This window comes from Chelonia mydas, chromosome 3, assembly GCF_015237465.2.
Source record: "Chelonia mydas isolate rCheMyd1 chromosome 3, rCheMyd1.pri.v2, whole genome shotgun sequence".
Classification (NCBI taxonomy): domain Eukaryota; kingdom Metazoa; phylum Chordata; order Testudines; family Cheloniidae; genus Chelonia; species Chelonia mydas.
The window spans coordinates 16983863-17003555 of NC_057851.1; the positions used below are offsets into that span (position 1 = coordinate 16983863).

The 19693-nt window shown below is 45.9% G+C and overlaps 1 protein-coding gene across 10 annotated transcripts in view; it reads right to left on the reverse strand.

Annotated features, from left to right (window-relative positions):
* MFSD2B (major facilitator superfamily domain containing 2B) overlaps window positions 1-19693 on the reverse strand; it is a 64324-nt gene that overhangs the window by 12581 nt on the left and 32050 nt on the right. For 7 of the 10 annotated variants that reach the window (XM_037893967.2, XM_037893974.2, XM_037893968.2 and 4 more), the window contains 4 exons: window positions 19477-19567; window positions 19259-19380; window positions 16337-16420; window positions 3286-3366 (listed from right to left, as the gene is read on the reverse strand). In XM_037893967.2, coding sequence (XP_037749895.1) covers window positions 3286-3366; window positions 16337-16420; window positions 19259-19380; window positions 19477-19567 — 378 coding nt within the window. The remainder of the gene's footprint in view (window positions 1-3285; window positions 3367-16336; window positions 16421-19258; window positions 19381-19476; window positions 19568-19693) is intronic. The other 3 variants (XM_037893972.2, XM_037893973.2, XM_037893975.2) reach the window with 3 other exon arrangements.

Sequence of the window (19693 nt, forward strand, 5' to 3'; positions counted from 1 at the left end):
AAAAACCTCTACACTGCACATAACTCCATCTCTTTACCCCAGATGGACAAAGGGCCGTGTTGATTCTAGGGGGGTCTGAACCTGTAGTTTCAAGAAGCTTAAGTATGCTACAGCTAGTGTTTAGACCACTAAGCCACCTCCTCCAACCAATTTAAGTGTGAGGACGAGCGGTAAAAAAGGAGTCTGTGTCCATCATCTAGAATACAAGAACTATACTATAATGCTGAGTCTATACAGGTGCTCAGTTTTTCAGGTAACCATCCCATCTTCAAATCACCTCAGAGAAGTCCCTCTTCCCTTCACCCTGAAGAGGGCTGAAATTATGGTGGGAAAACTACTTCTCTTCAGATATTTTTTTCAGAACCTTCTGCAGTGACGTCTGCAGAAATACAGTTGCAATTAGTGAGGCAATTCTGCTTTCACAGTGACGGTGAGCAGATATAAGAGCTACAGATTCTCTTGAGCTTATGGCAAAGGAAGCCTTTGGGATGCACTGCCAGACAAGAGACTTTCACTGTGCAAACAGGAAGTACTCACGCCATACGAGGGTGTGCCTACATTGCAAAAAAGGTGCTTTCTTCAATCCAGCTCCCTTGTAGTCTACAACACAACTAGCTAACATAATGGTAAAAGTGCTAAACCATGATTTGTTTGAGTTGAGGGGGCTTTCCAATAGTGGTAAACTGACTTGATTCAGTCAACTTCATTGAAGAAAGCACTTTTGTTTGCTGCGTAGACAGTGCCTAGAAGGTAACTCTGTTCCCTTGAGGTCCATCTCAGCTTCTGCTAATTAGCATGCCAGCAAAGGCAATCAGAAGCAGGGATGGTCTTTAACTGTGAATTTCAGATGCATATTTCAAAGCATCCAAAGATCAGAGGTATCTGAAGCCAGTGTTTTGCTTTCAGACCATCTCCAATTCATCAGATGTCACTGCAATATATAGATTTTAGCTTCAACAAATTGCTGCTATTCGTTACACCACCAGCTACCACCAGCCGTGAAGTATTTGAGGTTATTAAAAATGTTACAACACTTATAAAGCTAGATTCAGGGGGGAAATGCAGCCAATGCCAAGGCTCATCTACAGGCAGAGTTTTTCATAAAGCTCCCACTTTCTTCCTTGCCTCCTTTCCAGGGACTTGAAGTGCCTCAGCCTGCATGATGTGTCCAGGCTGAAAGCTCAAGTTGAGCTCTAGAGTGAGGAGTCAATGCAGACAGCAATGTGAACTCTCTCTGCTGCTTGCCCTCAGTCCGAGGTTAAAAAAAAAAAATCAGCAAAAGCTCAGGCAGGCGTCTTGGCTCTGCCTTGGGAAGCTGTGACAGTTAAATCAGGCTTCTTTCTTCTGGGATCGCTAAGATGCTAGCACAGGGGCCGGCAACCTTTCAGAAGTGGTGTGCCCAGTCTTCATGTATTCACTTGAATGTAAGGTTTTGGGTGCCAGTAATACATTCTAACGTTTTTGGAAGGTCTCTATGTCTAGATTATATAACTAAACTGTTGTATGTAAAGTAAACAAGGTCTTTAAAATGTTTAAGAAGCTTCATTTAAAATTAAATTAAAATGCAGATCTTATCAGCTTAGTGCAGTGGTTCTTAACCTGGGATGCACGGACCCCCTGGGGGTGTGAGATGCCCTTTCTGGGGGTACGAGACATGCCAGATTATTTTAGAAGATAAATCATCGAAAACACAAATTAAGCACAGGCACATAAGTACAACTACTTTGTTTCATCAAATCTATGTATTTATTAACATTATACATTTTTTAACGATTACTGTAATATACAAAGTTTTTAAGTTTTCAAGTTTTTAAGCTAATTGTAGTGTAATTTTTATAAGCAGTGAGAGAACATATTTTGAGAACTCCAGACCATCAGCAGGCTGAGCGGGGCCAGGTGTAGTGTATTAAATTGCTCCCCATAGGAATGTGCTACTTACAGTGTACTACTTACGGCTGCCCGTCCTGATGCTCTGAGAGGCACAGTAAGGGGATGGGGAACAGGGGTGGTTGGATAGGCGTGGGAGTCCTGGGGGGCCTGTCAGGGGTGTGGATAGGAGTCGGGGCAGTCAGGGGACAGGGAACAGGGGGGCTTGGATGGGGGGTGGACTCCCGGGGTGGGGGGGGCGGATAGGGGCAGGGGGGTCCCAGGAGGGGGCGGTCAGGAGACAAGGAGAAGGGGAGGTTGGATGGGTGGAGGTTTCTGAGGGGGGCGGTCAGGGGGTCCTGGGAGGGGGTAGTCAGGGGACAAGGAGTAGCGGGGGTTGGATGGGTCAGTGGTTATGAGGGGGGCAGTCAGGGGGCGGGAAGTGTTAGGGGGCGGATAGGGGGCGGGCTGTTTGGGGAGGCGCAGCCTTCCCTACTCCGGTGTACTGTATTAAATTTCTCCTAGTAGGAATGTGCTACTTACAGTGTACTACTTACGGCTCCTGGTGCTCCGAAACACCACATTCCTACGGGGAGACATTCAATACACTACGCCGGCGGACAGAACCCCAGACTGGCGGTGGGCCGAGTGGCTTAGCCCGCCACCGGTCTGGGGTTCCGTCCGCCGGCTCCTGCCAGCTGGGGTCCCGGTCGCCGGCCCCGCTCAGCCCACTGCCCGCCTGGGGTTCCGTTCACCCAGGCCAGCAGTGGGCTGAGCGGGGGCGGCGGCCGGGACTCCGGCTGGCAGCAGCATGCCAGTAAAAATCGGCTCGCGTGCTGCCTTTGGCCTGCGTGCTGCAGGTTGCCGACCCCTGTGCTAGCAGCTCATTTATTTATTTTACTTTGTAAACATTTGCAGGAAGAGGGAAAACCAACACTGCAGGAAGCTCATCCTTTTGGTTCAAAGGGGTTCGTGCTAGACCTTCCCCAAACTCAGTTCAGGAGGGTTTCACTACTCCCTCCCCCATGACTGAGGGAGACTTAGTCAGCTGAAACTACCAGATTTGGCCAAGCTAAATATCAGATAACATAGCCCTTGAACACAGGACAGTTCAGATCTGAATCTGAAACTCTGTGCTCAGGTTCATCTCTGTGAGACAGATACAAAGTGGAACCTGGTTAGACTTTGGGTCGAGTTTGCATCTCGTCTTCGCTCACTAACCCATCTCTTGGAAAATTTCTTTGAAAAACTTGGAGTTTGCCTGAATTGGTACAATTCAAGGTTTGAAACGAACCCTGAAATCAGGAAAACTTCAGCTGGTGTCGGTTTTTATTACAAAAGTTGTGAACGGTTCCTGAGGAAGCTGCTATTGACATGTAAGATGCCACGTTGCACAGATTTTCATAACGGTTTACTTACGGAAATCCCAAATGCTGCACTTTTCTTGCCAAATTGCCGTAGAAACCACTGCCAGAATGGAATGCTCACCGCTGCTGATACCTATATATGATGCAAAAATATTTGTACAGTACTGACTAGGTCTAGGATCATCTCCAGAGGCTACAGTGACACCCTATACTGTACTATGCGAAGGATTTGGACTCAGGAAGGACTCCGGGATTCCTGCTCCCTTCACAACTAAGAGACAACTAAGAATCACAAAAATTGCAGATGAAAAAGACTCATTAGGTCATCTAATCCATCTCCTTACTATGCAGAACTGTCCCATGCAGACACACACATCACCAAGGTGATGGATACAATATAAGAATTTAAATAGAAAAGAATATAGTACATTCCCCAGTGATTTGTCCAGTGCACTATTACATGTCCCAAGTGATAAGTGATAGACTATTCAAATACATTTTAAGAACAGAAACTTTCTCCCAATACGCATCTTAAATTTTCCCTTTCTTAACGTAAACCATAGAAATTAGAGACAGAAATGACCAGCTAGGTCGTTCAGTCCATCCCCCGGCAAATTCTAATTGTACTTCATGCTACTGCTTTCCATTTAAACATCTAAAAACTTGTGGGTGTCTCTCTCTCTCTCTCTCTCTCTACATATAGATTTATAGATATATATTGATTTATATAGATAGAATTAAACACAACACCATCCTTGAAAGGAAAGCTGAAGTAAGTACAGGATTCATTCCTTTGGGGGTGGATATATCCAGTACTGCAATTGATCAAAGCCTAAATGTCATCCCATTATTCCTAGCTTTACCCCACCTTGTACCTCCTAAACAAATCCTCTCCCTCCTTGGCATTTATATCTTTCCAATACCTGCAGAGACTAGGGATATAAGAAAAGAAAGGTTACCTACCTTCGGTTACCAGAGTTCTTTGAGATGCGTGGTCCCTACCTATACTACCTGTGGGATATGCATGTGCTTTATGCACCTGAGACTGGAAGAGTCTTGCCAGTAGTGTCTGTTGGTCCCCATGCTCTGATGCAAGGGTAGGAGGGACAGTGTTGACTGGCCACCTCTCCAGTTCCATCTATACTGCAAATCAAGTGTTATGATCTGAAGCACAGGAGAAGGAGGGCAGGTAATGGAATACAGAAAGGGAGCACACCTCTTAAGGAACGCCAATTACGAAAGAAGGTAGGTAACTTTTCTGCAAGTGCTGGTCCCTATGTGTATTTCACTGTGCATGACTGAAAAGCAGTACTCATGATGCAGGAGGGTACAAGGACTTCTGCTGTACTCTCTATAGGAATGCTGACCCAAAGGATGTATTATTACATAGTGCTGCCTTGAGTGCAGGGTACTGGACTAGATGACCTACTGAGGTCCCTTCCAGTCCTACACTTCTACGCTCAGATGAGGAGGCTTGCATCAAGACACAAGTGTCTTGTGAGGATATGAACAGAACGCCACAGAGCTGCTTTACATATATCAAGGAGGGGTATTTCCTAAAGCGAAGCTGCTGAAGCACCTTTCCTCTGGTGGAGTGGGCCTTGCTCTGCCAGGTGGAGCTGCATGAGATAACTGGTAAGAGAGCAACATACAGCCTGAAATCCACTTGGATAGTCTTCGTGAAGATAATGCTTGTTCTTTCATATGTTGCACTAGGGCCACAAACAGCCCAGGCAATCTCATAAAGGGCTTTGTTCTCTGAAGATAGAATGACAATGCCAAAGGTATGTCCAGCGAATGGAGTCTCTGATCCTAATGGCTGGTATGAGGCTTAGGAAAAATATATACAGGTACATGTATAGTCTGAAATTACTTTGGACACAAACTGTGGGTGCAGTCTCAAGGAAACCTTATTCTTATGGAAACTGATGTATGATGGGCCCAAGTTTGCCTACCCTTGTAGCCAAAGTGATGTTCACCAGAAAGGCTAACTTCCTAGAGTAACATGAAAGAGAGCATTTTGCTAGTGGTTCAAATGGTGATTTACTAGCATGGAAAGGACCAAGTTGGATCCCATGTTGGAAAGATCTGGCTATTGGAGAGAAGATTCTGATTAAGCCTTTCAGAAATTGCACAATCACTGGATGTGTGAAGATGGAGTAGTCACCAAGAGGAAGGTGGTAGGCACTAATTGCCACCAAATGAACCCACAGGGATCTATGGGAAAGACGAGAAAATTTCAGGGTGAGCAGACAGTCTAAAATAATGGGAATGTCCATGTTGTCTGAGGACATTTGGTGACATCTGACTCCAAACAGAGAATCTTTTCAACTTAGCTAAGTAACACCTTCTGGTGGATTCTTTCCTGAAACAGATTGATAGAGCCAGAAGAGTTCCCAGAAGTCACCTACTACAGGACAGGCCTAACAAAGAAAATAACAGAACGCCACTAGCCGTCACCTTCAGCCCCCAACTAAAACCCCTCCAACGCATTATTAAGGATCTACAACCTATCCTGAAGGATGACCCAACACTCTCACAAATCTTGGGAGAAAGGCCAGTCCTTGCCTACAGACAGCCCCCCAACCTGAAGCGAATACTCACCAACAACCACATACCACACAACAGAACCACTAGCCCAGGAACCTATCCTTGCAACAAAGCCCGTTGCCAACTGTGCCCACATATCTATTCAGGGGACACCATCACAGGGCCTAACAACATCAGCCACACTATCAGAGGCTCGTTCACCTGCACATCCACCAATGTGATATATGCCATCATGTGCCAGCAATGCCCCTCTGCCATGTACATTGGTCAAACTGGACAGTCTCTACGTAAAAGAATAAATGGACACAAATCAGATGTCAAGAATTATAACATTCATAAACCAGTCGGAGAACACTTCAATCTCTCTGGTCACGCAATCACAGACATGAGGGTCGCTATCTTAAAGCAAAAAAACTTCAAATCCAGACTCCAGCGAGAAACTGCTGAATTGGAATTCATTTGCAAATTGGATACTATTAATTTGGGCTTGAATAGAGACTGGGAGTGGCTAAGTCATTATGCAAGGTAGCCTGTCTCCCCTTGTTTTTTTCCTGCAAACCCCCCCCCCAAGACGTTCTGGTTAAACTTGGATTATTGCTGTGCACATTGTAAGATGAGCTGTTGCCAGCAGGAGAATGAGTTTGTGTGTGTGGTTTTTGGAAAAAAAAAAAAAAAGGGGGGGGGGTGTGTGGGGGGGGGGGGTGAGAAAACCTGGATTAGTGCTGGAGGTGACCCACCTTGATTATCATGCGCATTATAAAGAGGGGTTTCAAAGGGGGATGGGCTGTTGCCAGCAGGAGAGTGAGTTTGTAGGGGTGGGGGGGGGGGGGGGGGAGGGTGAGAAAACCTGGATTTGTGCTGGAAATGGCTCTACTTGATGATCACTTTAGATAAGCTGTTGCCAGCGGGGGAGTGAGGTGGGAGGAAGTTTTGTTTCATGGTCTCTGTGTGTATATAATGTCTTCTGCAGTTTCCACGATATGCTATGCATCCGATGAAGTGAGCTGTAGCTCACGAAAGCTCATGCTCAAATAAACTGGTTAGTCTCTAAGGTGCCACAAGTACTCCTTTTCTTTTTACGAATACAGACTAACACGGCTGTTACTCTGAAACCTGTTTCCTGATATTGTTCAGGATGGCTTTAACAGCTGTTGAACATTTCTGCTGTAGGTTCAATGCCCATCCAAATACCAGGCTGTGAGGTGAAGTTACTCTGGATTCAGATGCCTGATCTTGCCCTTGTCCTGTGGAGGAGGTCTGGGAAGGACTGGATGCTGACTGGATGCTGACTGGTGACAAGATGTCAAATCAAGAAGGATGGGGAACTGAATTCTCTTGGCCATATGGGAGCAATGGGAGTGATCACTGCCTTGTCCCGCTGGACATTCCTGAGAACTAAAGGTAAGAGTGGGATGGGGTAGGGGAAGACTACATCAAATTTCCCATCCATGGGAGAAGAAGGACATCTCCCTTGGAATTATGACTGTATACCCCGCAGTGAAGTATATTGTGCATTTCTTGTCTTGAGACGCAAACAGGTCCAGAATCGGAGATACCCTTGCTGGAATAGGTCTTTCACCAATGAATAGTGAATCTCCCATTTGCCATCCATCAAGAAGTGCTGAGACTGTTTGCTCGTGTATTGTGAATTCCCGGAACATGAACTGCCGATATGGTATCCCAATGACAAATGCACCAATTCCAGAGGCAGACTGCCTCTATGCAAAGGTGTAGATCTTGCTCCTCCTTGCTTGTTGATGTAGAACATAGCCATCATGTTGCCTGACATCACCTGAATGTGCTGGGAATGAATGAATGGTAAGAATTGTTAGCAGGCCTCTGAGACTGCTCTCAGTTCCATGAGATTTTTGTGCACCCTGGACTCACAAGGTGTCCATATTCCTTGTGCTATTTGTTCGTCCAGATGTGCACCCCAGACTACTAGGGAGGCATCCACGATTAGCGTTTTCTGAGCAGGTGGCGGAGAGAAAGGACCTGTTCTTCGTCCTGCCACCAAACTTTGTATCCTGGGTGGGGAGTGTGTGACGTTCCCCTCTGGTGTTATCTGGACCAGTGATCTGCTAGGTCACTCCAATCCTTGACCCTGGGGGCCAGCCTTACCTTGCTGTGCTGTGAGAACCCCCACTCCTGGGCTGTTCATGCACAGCCTCTGGCATGTAAGCTGCTCTCAGCTACTTGCAACCAAATGACACTAGCCAATATCTCTGGTCCCAGACACAACCCTAGGAACCTCTGTCTTGCAATGTCCAGTTATGCCCGCTGGACTCTGCAAGTTTATATGAGTTCGTCAATTTAACAAATAAATTGATATGTACCAGGCTTGTTATTCCAAGGGGAGTCTCTGACACGCTTCAAACCAAATGCACTGCTTCAGGTAGAACAAACAAACAAATGTATTAACTATGAAAGACAGATCTTAAGTGATTATAAGTCAAAGCATACGTCAGATTTGGTCAAATGAAATAAAAGCAAAACACATTCTAAGCTGATCTTAACACTTTCAGTGCCCTTACAAACTTAAATGCTTCTCACCACAGGCTGGCTGGTTGCTCTTCCGACAGGCTCTCCCCTTTGATCAGCGCTTCAGTCGCTTGGTGTGGTGTCTGTAGATGTTGGTTGAAGAGAGAGGAAGAGCATGGCAAACATCTCTCCCTTTTACCATGTCCTTTCTTCCCTCTTGGCTTTCCCTCCGCCCTTCAGACTCGGGTGACCATTACCTCATCGCAGTCCCAAACTGACCAAAGGAAGGGGGGTGACTCACTCGAGAGTCCAACAGATCCTTTTGTTGCTGCCTAGGCCAGCGTCCTTTGTTCCTGGGAGTCTGGGCTGGGTTTGTCCCATACACGCCCTGATAAGGTGTGAACTCTGCTCTTGGAGAGTTTTTGCCTGGGCTTATTTTAAGCCATGAAGACACATTTTCAGCCTCGTAATTATATACATGAAATTATAACCTATAACATTACTATAACATCACTATAACAACAATGCTCAGTGCATCATGAGTCTTCCGAAGACACCCAACATGACAAACTTTGCATTGAATACCACACAATCATTTTACAAGAATAAACATGGCGGTGCTGGCTGTTCCCCCGTGGTACAGAGCATCACAGAGTGTAACTAACTGGTCCATACAGTCCCTGCTTGGCACATATACTGCTCAAAACCAGGCTTGTAGTCAGTCAAGTCAGAGGCACATGAATGGTGTCACATAGTTTCAAGATGCCATGTAACCCAGGATGACAAGGATGTTTGTGAGAGCTCTCTCAGCTGATTGATCAGGATGTTCATAGACTGAAATCTCTCTATATGGAAGTAAGCTCTGGCCAACTGGTCATGGTTGTTTCTACAGTTGCTCCAATGAATTCTGTGGTCTGTGTTGAAGCTGAAATGGACTTTTCTACATTCATGCAAATTCCTAGTTACTCCTGAGGGCATTCTGTGCCAAGAAATTAAAAATTCTGCACCAAAAAAATTAAAATTCTGCGCACAATATTTTAAAATTCTGCAAATTTTATTTGTCAAATAAATGTGGAGGCTTCAGCATGGCATTGGGGAGCACAAGTCACTGGCTGCAGAGAGGTGGGAGATCATTGTGCCATTCCCCCCCCCCCGGGGACACGGACTCATTAGTGGGGCTGCACCCAACCCTGACACAGCACAAGGACCGGGCCTGCCCGAGAAACACCTCAGGGCCATGCCCCTCCATGTCAGGTGTACCAGGTGTGGGCAGGCAGGATCCAAGTGTGGAGGGGCTTAGTGTGGGGGGATCCAGGTGTGGGTTGAGAGGGTTCTGTGTGGGGCAACCTGGGTGTAGGCAGCAGTGGGGAATCTGGGTGTGTGGGGGGGAATCTAGATGCACAGGGACTTGTTGGAGGTTCTGGGTGCAAGTTATGGGACTCTGCGGGGGGGGTCCAGGTGAAGATGGTTGGGGCTCAGCGGGGGGAGTCTGGGTGTGGGGGGATAGAGCTCGACAGTTGTGGGGGGGCTCAGTAGGGGATCCAGATGCTGGGGGAGTGGGGCTGAGTGCGGTGGAGATCCAGGTGTAGCTGGTTGGGGCTCAGTGGGGTGGGGATCCGGGTGCAGGTGGCTCATCAGGGTGCTCCAGAAGCAGGGGGAGTAGGGCTTATCAGGGCGGGCTTGAGTGCAGGGGGGGGTGAGGCTCAGCAGGAGGGTCTGGGTATAAGGGGGTCTGGATGCATGGGAGTTGGGTGGATGGGGGAGCAGCTCTCTGTAGAGGGATCCCTCCCTCTGCATCTGAGAAGTGATGGGTACAGGAAGTCAGGGGGGAGTTTGCAGAGCTTTCTGCTGCTGGGGGAGTAATCTGGCACTGGGTCTGACCCAGTCCCAGATGCTGTGCAGGGGAAGAGGAAGTCCCGTCCTCCCCAGAGCAGGGTAGGAGCCACCAGACATCCCGCTTCCTGCCCCACAGTGATTTACCTCTCTGCCGGCTGCGCTGGGCACCCAAAACATACTGCTGTGGAGGGTTGGATGACTGCTCTTATGGCTTCCCTTTGCTTCCCTGTCAGAAAGTCATTCTTCTGCGGGGAAGCAAAGAAATCTGCTGGGGGACATAAATTCTGCGCTTGCGCAGCATTTCCCCAGGAGTACCTGCTGATGTTAGAAGATTAATGAGAGATGAGGTTGATGTCATTCCCTCCTGTTGAGACTTTTCCATGAGAAGCCAGCAGTCTAGGTATGGAAAGACAATGGAACCATTGTGCTGGAGGCATGCTGCCACTAACAAAAATACCTTTGTAAATACTCTGGTTGCTGTTGCCAGTCCAAAAGAAAGCACCCTGTACTGATAATGCTTCATACCTATCATGAACATTCTGTAGGAGGGGAAGAGGTTTATATGAAATTAGGCTCTCATGTGGGGAGCTGTGAACTATTCATTTCTGTTTAGGTATGGGTTTATTGATGCCAAGGTGACCATCCTGAATCTTAGTCTTTGGCTGAAAACACTGAGGTGCAGGAAGTGTGATATAGGTTTCCATCCACCTTTCTCCTTGGGGATTACAAAATATTTGGAATAAAATCCCCTTCCTTGATAATGATACAGACTCAATGGCTGCCTATAGAAGTAGGGAGCCTCCTTACCTTGAATAACAGTATCCTTAAAAGGGACAGGGAGGCAGGCTTTGGAGGGAGAGAGGAGAGAAACGCTACAGTGTAACCAAAGTGGATAGTAATGAGAACACATTTGTCTCTTGTTATCCTCCACCGTATGTGGGAAAATTGAGCTAGGCAGCCATCATAATGGATCTCTGAGGTGAGAGGACCTGGCATTTGAGCAGGTTCGCATCTCTCAAAAGTCCTGTCAAAAGTACTTCTTGATGGGCAGTTACAGTTGGAAAGGAACGGAAGAAGTACACTTGCTCCACTGCACCCTCGGACGCTTTCGTGGCAGTTCGTATCCTCCTTACTGAAAGAAGGGCAGTGATGTTGGTCTAGGCTTATAAGGTTGCCTGGTGTATTTCCTCTTGGGCACTGGGGTGAATACCCTTGAGTCCTTTAAGGAGTGCAGTGACTCATCAGTTTTTTGACCGAACAAGTAGTCCCCCTCAAAGGGCAAACCCTCCACAGTGGACTATATTTCCCTGGGAAAACCTGACGAATGAAGTCAGCGCTCCTTGTACAGAATGATGGCAGCTGCCATTGATCTAGATGCAACAGATACAGCTTCTATAGCGGCTTGAAGAGACTGCCTGGCTATCAGACTACCCTCTGTGCTTCTGAGGGAGTTTGACTCTAAATTCTGAAAACGTGGAGTAGTTGATGAAATCATACTTCGCAAGTAGTGCCTGATAACTGGCTATTCAGAATTGTAGGCGGGTAGATGTAAATGCTTTGCTCCCTAAGAGGTCCAAGTGCTTGGCCTCCTTATCTAAAGTAGTAAATTTTGTGTATTGTTGTCTACTCGCTATGGTAGCAGCCTGGACAACCAGGGGGTTGGGGACAGAATGCGTGAAGAGAATCTCTGCTCCATTGGGAGGATCAAAATACCTCTTTTCTGCCCTCTTGGAAGTGGCTTGGGTGTGCCACATCATTGCTTGGGTGTGCCACATCACTTTGGCCAGCTCTCAGATAGCCTTGTTGACTGGAGTGCTACTCTGTATGCTCTGTACTCTGCAGGGTTTTGTGGGATGACTCTTGGTCTTCCTATACGGGAACATGGTGGGCTTCAGCAATCCTTTTTAACAATTCCTGTTAGTGATTATCTGGTAGAGATAGAGAAGCCCAGTGGGCTAGTTTGCCTTTATTATATTTACTGCTTTGCATTATATTCTGCTTTGCATTATATTCAGCAATAATGCAAGGAACCTACAGGCCTGTATCCTGTCAGATATTAGCTTTAGCAAGTTAGCATAAAGCTTGAGGCCTATGACCTTTGAACAGATAAACGGCCAACGAAAACCCCAAGTATTGGGGAGCCGAAAATAGCATGTTTAAGGTGAAGTTTTAACCACAGCTACATGATCCAACCACAAAAGTGTCATGACAATGAGTTGACATATGTAACAGGCAAATGAGCTACCTAACCACAAGAGGGCCATGGTAATGAATTGAGGTATATGTTAATAAGTTGAGATCATTGATACACTAACCTATAGAAGAAAGACACTCCGACATTAGTAAGGTGGGGAAATACAAATAAGGAAAAGGGGAAAATCCCCTACTGAATATGCATCAAACATAGTGCATACATCAGCATAACGTATTATAAAAGTTGCATCCCAGCCTAGGGGCTGTAGGAGAAGGAGATGTAGTCCTTGGAAGGTGCCAGAATAATGGCCACTGGTGATGATGGGGAAGATGATGGCTAACATTTCAGGTCGTTCTACAAGGGATGGTGTGAGTATATGGATGTGCAGATGTATACTCTGTAGTATTTCTCTCTACCTTACAGAGTTGGGGTTTTTAGGACTGTGCTAAATGTATTAATAACTATTTGTAAACATAGACGAGTTCCCATAGTGTGAGTGTTGCAACTGGGCACATCAGGGTTCCCAACTATATAATAATTGAAATAATACTGGGCCTCAAAGTGATAACTTGGGATTCTTAAGTAATCTAATCTCTCTCTCTATATATATATATAATGCATAGATCTGGCTACAATGGTAATGCTGGGGCAACTGCCATGTCAGGAAAAGAAGACAATATGCCATACAATACCAGTGGTACCACTGGATATGGCTCTTCTTCTTTCCCCATGGGCTCCAGATGGCGTTCACGCTGGTCACTCTGAGGAGAGGGATTGGGAGAGTCTCAGTGGGTCTGTACAGATACAGGATAATGCATGCATAGGTCCCATGGTCCCCAGCAGGGCCAATGTGAAGGGTCCAGTATGGGTTCATCTGGACCCCAAGGCATAGAATACCATTAGTCCTGGGGGGTACCCCAACTTATGCAGTAATGGCAGGCCCCAGGAGATTCTGGAACCTCTATCAAGGCTGACATGTCTTGGAGGAAGTGATGACGGTCCTTCTCCCATATCAGAATTGCCTGGCGAAGAGAACATGGGCTCCATCTCCAAAAGTGGTGCTGTTGGAACTGTCAGTGAGGAAATACCCTGACTAGTAAAGGGAACAGGAGATCAACTTCTTTCATAACGTTTGTGGACCGATAGTGTCGTGATCTCCCTTGTAAGAACCGGGCCTGATAAGATGGGAGATTCCAGATCTGGCAGGATGGTGATGTCCTCCCAAAGGGTATATTTGCCCCCATGAGGTGTCTTCTCCCTGTTAACCTTCAGCGTTGGCTCAGAAGTGTGCACCAGTACCAATGGCCCCTTTGCTAGTATCAGGTCAGACTGTCTAGGTTCATGCCTCTCTTGACTCAGCACCAACGGTCCTGCTGCTGCCGATGGTGCTGAAGGGGAGGCACCCTCTGTCTTTGCAGCCTGTGGGTCGGTACCATGACTTCGATGGGTTTTCAAGTTTCCTTGGCCCAGGTGTGAAGGGCTACACGCTTGTAGAAGTGGATCTAGAGGGGAATTTTCCTCTAGCCTTGGAGAGGCTTTCTTGCCTTTGCAGTGAACCTGAGAGGAAGAATGCTTGGCTCTACCTTTGCCTGTCACTGTGTCTGAAGTGCTGGTGCTGGGCAGCGTGCTCCTCAATGCCTCAAAACACTGTGCAGTGCAGTCTGGTTCCATGAGGTGTTTCCTAGGCCTGAACTCCCATGCTTGTCCCGCCAGTCGATGTTATAGTTACCAGTCCAGAGTCCGGATCAATCTAGTGGCCAGCTAGGTTGATCACGAGTAGGGAGGAGCCGGGTTCCATCGGTCACAATACGGTGCTCCGGGGAAGTCTTGGCAGGACAGACCCAAAGTTTCATGGCAAGGCCCCCTATTTATACAGTGATTTTCCTTCATTGGGACCGATGAGTTTTGCACCATCATGCTATAATCAATTGTTTGACAAGTGCTTGTTTTCTTAAATTGTTTTTTTATTTTTTATTTTGTTTTTTTATTAAGTTTTTTAGGGAGTTATTCCATGCTGGTTTTGATTACTGATATTTGTTCCCATTGATAGGTGCTTGTCTTATTTTTAGAGTCATTAATGTGCCCTCCTTTGACATTTCAATAGGGGCATGTTGCAGCCTTCTGGCACCCTGTCTGTCTGTCTGTCTCCGGCTCCTCCTTAGACCATATCTGGTTCAGCGATGGCCTTCACACTTATTTCTTAACCCACATATTCCTCATTTACACACAAAACAGAATTAATTTACGCAGAACATTTTGAACAGGAACATCAAATTGCAATGCAAAAGAAAACAATCGTGCCATTCCTTTACTTATTTTAAAATGCTAAACCTACAACAAATTGGTGACCCTCAAAGGATCTGTTACTGCCTTGAAATTAGTCCAGACACAGATTCTGGCTGATGTATCCCTACCAATGCCCATTAGGCCATTCCTTTCTGCTATTCAAAAAGGGTGGCTGGCAGATATGATCAAATCATACACCAATATGTTTAATACATACTACATTATTCTTCTTTATTTTAAACTATATAAAATACAAACATAAAATTTTACTACTACACAGCGTGGGGAGGAGTGACAGATACTGCACTTAGCAGAGATATGAGCTTCTCTGAAGCAGTAGAGGCATGTCTGATGGTCATTGCCTTGGGAAGGAACAGGGACAGGAGACACAGTTCTTGAAGGCCAGAATCCTGCCCATAACTGGAGTCCTATACTGGGAAGGGGGACATGTTCCCCGAAACCTGATTATCTAATAAACTAACAAAGAATTTTTATATTCGGTATTTACAGTTTATAATATTTACAGGTTTGATGAAGGAGGATCAGCCCTATGGACACTGGAAAGTTCAGACTCAGACCATGAAACAGTAAGAAGGAACTGGAGAGGCAGTTGGTCCGCATGGCTGCTTACATCCTCAGATCAGAGCACAAGGAGGGAAGGAGTGCACATGAAGACTAATGGACACTAACAAGAATCATCCAGTCTCAGGCACATGGAGTTCATGCATAGCCCACAGTGGAATATATACAGGGACCAGCATTTGCAGAAGTGGGCCTTTGTTCCACCTCTTATTAATTTTAGTCACTGGAAAAGATCAGCCTTTGCAGTGCTTTAATGTAAGAAAGGAAGAATCAAAAAGGTTGAAGAGGAAAGGGGGGGCAAAATGGAAACAATGAAGGCTCCTCTCAGATATCCCAAACTGTCCCCCTGGCAGAAGCCAGGCCCAAGAGGAGAGCAAGCAGAAGCTTCTCTGACAAAGGTTGGTACAGTACTTAAAAGGCCAGGCAAAAGAAAGGGAAAGGTCTACATGAAGCATTTTCAGCAGACACATACCCCAGCGATTACACATTAAACTTTCTATTTGTCCTCGGAGGGCTTTAATCAGAAGCATGAGAGCTGCAGCATTTCACCAACGTACACTCAGAGGGAGGCATGCATTAATGGAGCAATTCGTAGCTTGGTTGCAAGAGGATCACCCATGTAAGTAAGTCTGGACAGAACTCCACCCAAGAGCGTGAAGGAAGAGGACTCTGTAAAGGTATTTGTAAAGCAGCACTGATGCCTTTATACAGCAATTCCCTGCTTCTGTGAATACTTTAAATATTTATCCCTGCAGGTTGCCTGGCACAGAGGGCCCACAGGTATGAATGCACAAGGGAAACTTGTTTAATTCTTGGCATATCAGACTGGTGAGAGGGAAACAGAAGCTAAAATTCCAGACCTCCCTTCATGCACAATGGTTCACCTTTTCAAGAGGCAGGAAGTGGCTCGTAGGTACACGTGAACACTAAGAAATAAATTGAATATTCCAGACCTTTCCTCTCCCTACAAGTTCCACAACGTCCGCTAGGAATGGGATGGTGATCAAACTCATTGCAACAGCCCACAGGTGCTAACAATTTGTAGTCACTTAACCTGAGCTGCTTAAATGCAAGCTGCTCCATTGAACAACCCCCTCTGTCAAAGAAACAAAGTTCAGCCCTGCTTCTCACTCCTCCCCCCCCAAAACCGCTCATTTGTTTCAGTGCAACTCACCAAGATGGTCACCACTAAATACTGGAAGTGATTGTGAAGACTGGCTGCATGGGTGCAAAACAGGACAAAATTGCTCTGCTCAAGCTGTGCAATGAAGACAACATCAAAAAGAATTTCATTACATCACCTATAACAAATCAGTTATTAAATAAATCCAAGCTTTTCGGTCCTGATTCTGCTCTCACTTACATCAGTTTAAATCAGGAGTAACTCCACTGAAGACATTGGAGTAATGTCAAGGTAAAGCTGGGGTAAAGTGACAGACGGATCAGGTCCTGAATGTATCAAACTAGTAGGTTGCCATATGGAAGACTAGTTTATTGGAAGGACAGAAGAGTCTATTTACAACCTTAGAGTTTGCCTGTTGTAACTGGTTAGTTACAGACAGTAGTTTGCTGAAAAAAGTTTCATTCCGCTTCCACAGGCTGCCTCATACACAGTAATACCATGCATCTTTTAATTAAAGCCATGGCTCCTAAGCAATTTACTCTCCCCCTCAGCTGAAATTAATCATGACAACCCTCTGAAGTCCAGTAACTGATCCAGAGTGGCTTAATCACGTTGCTTATATTTGTACATGGGCTCTAGCTCAGGATCAGAACTGCCCACAAGTTTGGGTACTGTTTGGGTTGGAGGATCCAGTTCCTGTCTATTATACAGATAGGTGAGTCACAAGAATTATCATCCAGGATTTTGAGAGTTCAGGGCGAGGCTTGGAACTGAAGTCCTGGTCCAGGCCCTTCTCTGGTTATTTTGGGAAGGTGGAAGGCCTAGAGAAGAATCTGTGTCTTGTATGGAAGCTTGATGAACTGTTCCTTTGAGGGCCAAAAAATTAACAACTTTTTTAGTTTATGTACAAATTAGGCCGAGTATTCTGCTCCCTCCCACCTCCCCAGTGCCTTCTCCAGCTTGTGCCATAGTCTGCTGTGCTCTCATTTCATATGGTGGAAAAACACCATATTGGGGTCAGATCCACCAGAACTATGTCTCCCTATCCCTTCACCATCTGCCCCCACTCCAAAACGACCCCCCCCTCCCCCAGACAGGCAGCAGCCTGTGCTGCACATACCAGCCAAGTTAGAGCAAGAGAGCTCCCAGCTGCTGCCTGCCTTCCCCCGCCTCTTTGAGACCTGAGGGTACAAGATGGGCCCAGGGTGCACCTCCTCCTCCCTGGGTGTTGTCAATAGGTGACTGTCTGCAGGCAGCTGTGTGCCATGCCAGGCCACATGCTGCCTAAGTGAGTGAGTGCTGTAAGAGTCTGGATCCCAAGGAGCCTACCTGAATCTTCCCTTGCCTGTTGTTGCTCAGACGGACTACATTATTTGATGTGAGGGGAGATGCCTGTGTTACCGTCTCTCAGTCTCAGGCCTGTCCCTCAAGCAAAAACTGCCAGATGCACAATCAGGAAGCCTTGCTAACTGAACCCAAATCCATGCCAACAGGAAATGTGGCTATTTCTTTGCAAACATATTTTCAGCGGTTCTTTGTGACAAGCACAAAGCCATGGAGGAGTGACAGTCCTTCCACAGGACTTATTAATTCACCACGACAGTTGGCAAAGTATGAGTACATTATAAGCATAACTCTTGTCATAGTGTCACAGCGCCGGTTGACTGATGGTTCATGTGGCTAATGGACTAGTGCCAAAAACATGGATATTATGATCTGCTTTTAAAAAAAATAAAGATGATGATTAATCAGGCCCTACCAAATTCACGATCCATTTTGATCAATTTCACAATCATAGGATTTTAAAAATCATAAATTTCATTATTTCAGATATGTAGTTGTAGGAGTCCTGACCCAAAAGGGGATTGGAAAGGTTGTAAGGTTATTATTGGGTTGCGGGGGAGAGGAAGGGTCCATGGTATTGCCACCCTTACTTCTGCGCTGCTGCCTTCAGAGCTGGGCCCTCAGCCAGCAGCCACCACTCTCCAGCCCCTCTGCTCTGAAGGATGCAGCAGCGCAGAAGTAAGGGTGGCAATACCATGACCCCCCTACAATAACCTTGTGACCCCCATCTGGCGCCCTTTTGGGTCAGGACCCCCAGTTTGAGAAACGCTGGTGAAATCTGTATAGTATAGGGTAAAAGTACACAAAAGACCAGATTTCACGGGGCAGACCAGATTTCACGGTCCATGACATGTTTTTCATGGCCGTGAATTTGATAGAGCCCGAATGATTAAAGTAATGAATCCTAAGGAAACACACTGAAATGATTAACGGAGATGAGCCCAGATCTCAAAATCCTGGGTCAAAATAGAACTGAACTTTGGGGAATGTGGGTTGAGAATCTATCAGTTTCAGGTTTTTATACATCTATCGATGTGATGCTGCCTCACTGTGTTTCTTTTGGGAGGTTCAAAATATAGCAGCCGATCCAGATCTGAATTTTGTGGCTCCAGTTATAACTAGAAGTAGTGCCGTATGCCTGGGTGATGGAATATCATCTTACACTTACATAGCACCTTCCTTCTCAAAAAACTATAGGAACCACTTCAGATACTATTAAAACACAGTCACACCGGGCAATGGTTTAATGCAGCACACATTGTAGAACAGCTTTGGGAGAAGTGAAAAAGTATTCCCTAGCCGATTGAACCTAGGAGATTTTAGGTAGGTAGAATATAATGAGCCAAACTGGGCCTTTAATGAAAAAAAAGCCACAGAATATTTAATAAGTGGTCAGGGCTTTAGGTTTTATTTCTTGTTTGAAAGATATTACTTCCAGCAGCACAATGCCCCTTAGCACGACAGCAGGGCATTAGTTCCATATTGACTCAGAGGGGAAAAACACAATCTACGGAATCACCAGCTCTGCTTGCAAGTCTAGGGCTATTTACATTCCAGCTGCTGCTTTTGACTCTTTCATGCTGTGGGTAGAACAAGCCCGATGCATGGACTTGCAAAGACTGGAGTTACCTGAATGGCTGTTGAGATGAGAAGAAACGAAGCTGTAAGCTTCAAGTACGGACCATGCTTCATTGTGAGTCTCAGTCCCTTAAAGAAAGGAATTGCTTTGTCTGAATTTAAGGCGTAAGGATCTACAAGGGGTGGAATACATAAAATAATGTCATATTTTCCAAACCTAAGTGGGAAAGAATCACTTTGAAACCCAGACGTACTTGAATTTAACTTACCGTCTCTCTCTTTTACTCCAATGAAAAGGATAAGAATGCCGAATAGATACACCCCTCCTATTACTCCCGCTGCAATCATGTAGAGTTCTCTCTTTAAAAGGAAAGAGACTTATTACAGATAAGGACAGTAAAAGCCTGATTGCACTGCTCTGGCTCAACAAAAGTAAATGGACCACTACATTGAGAAAAGACAAATTATAGATCCTAGATAGAAATA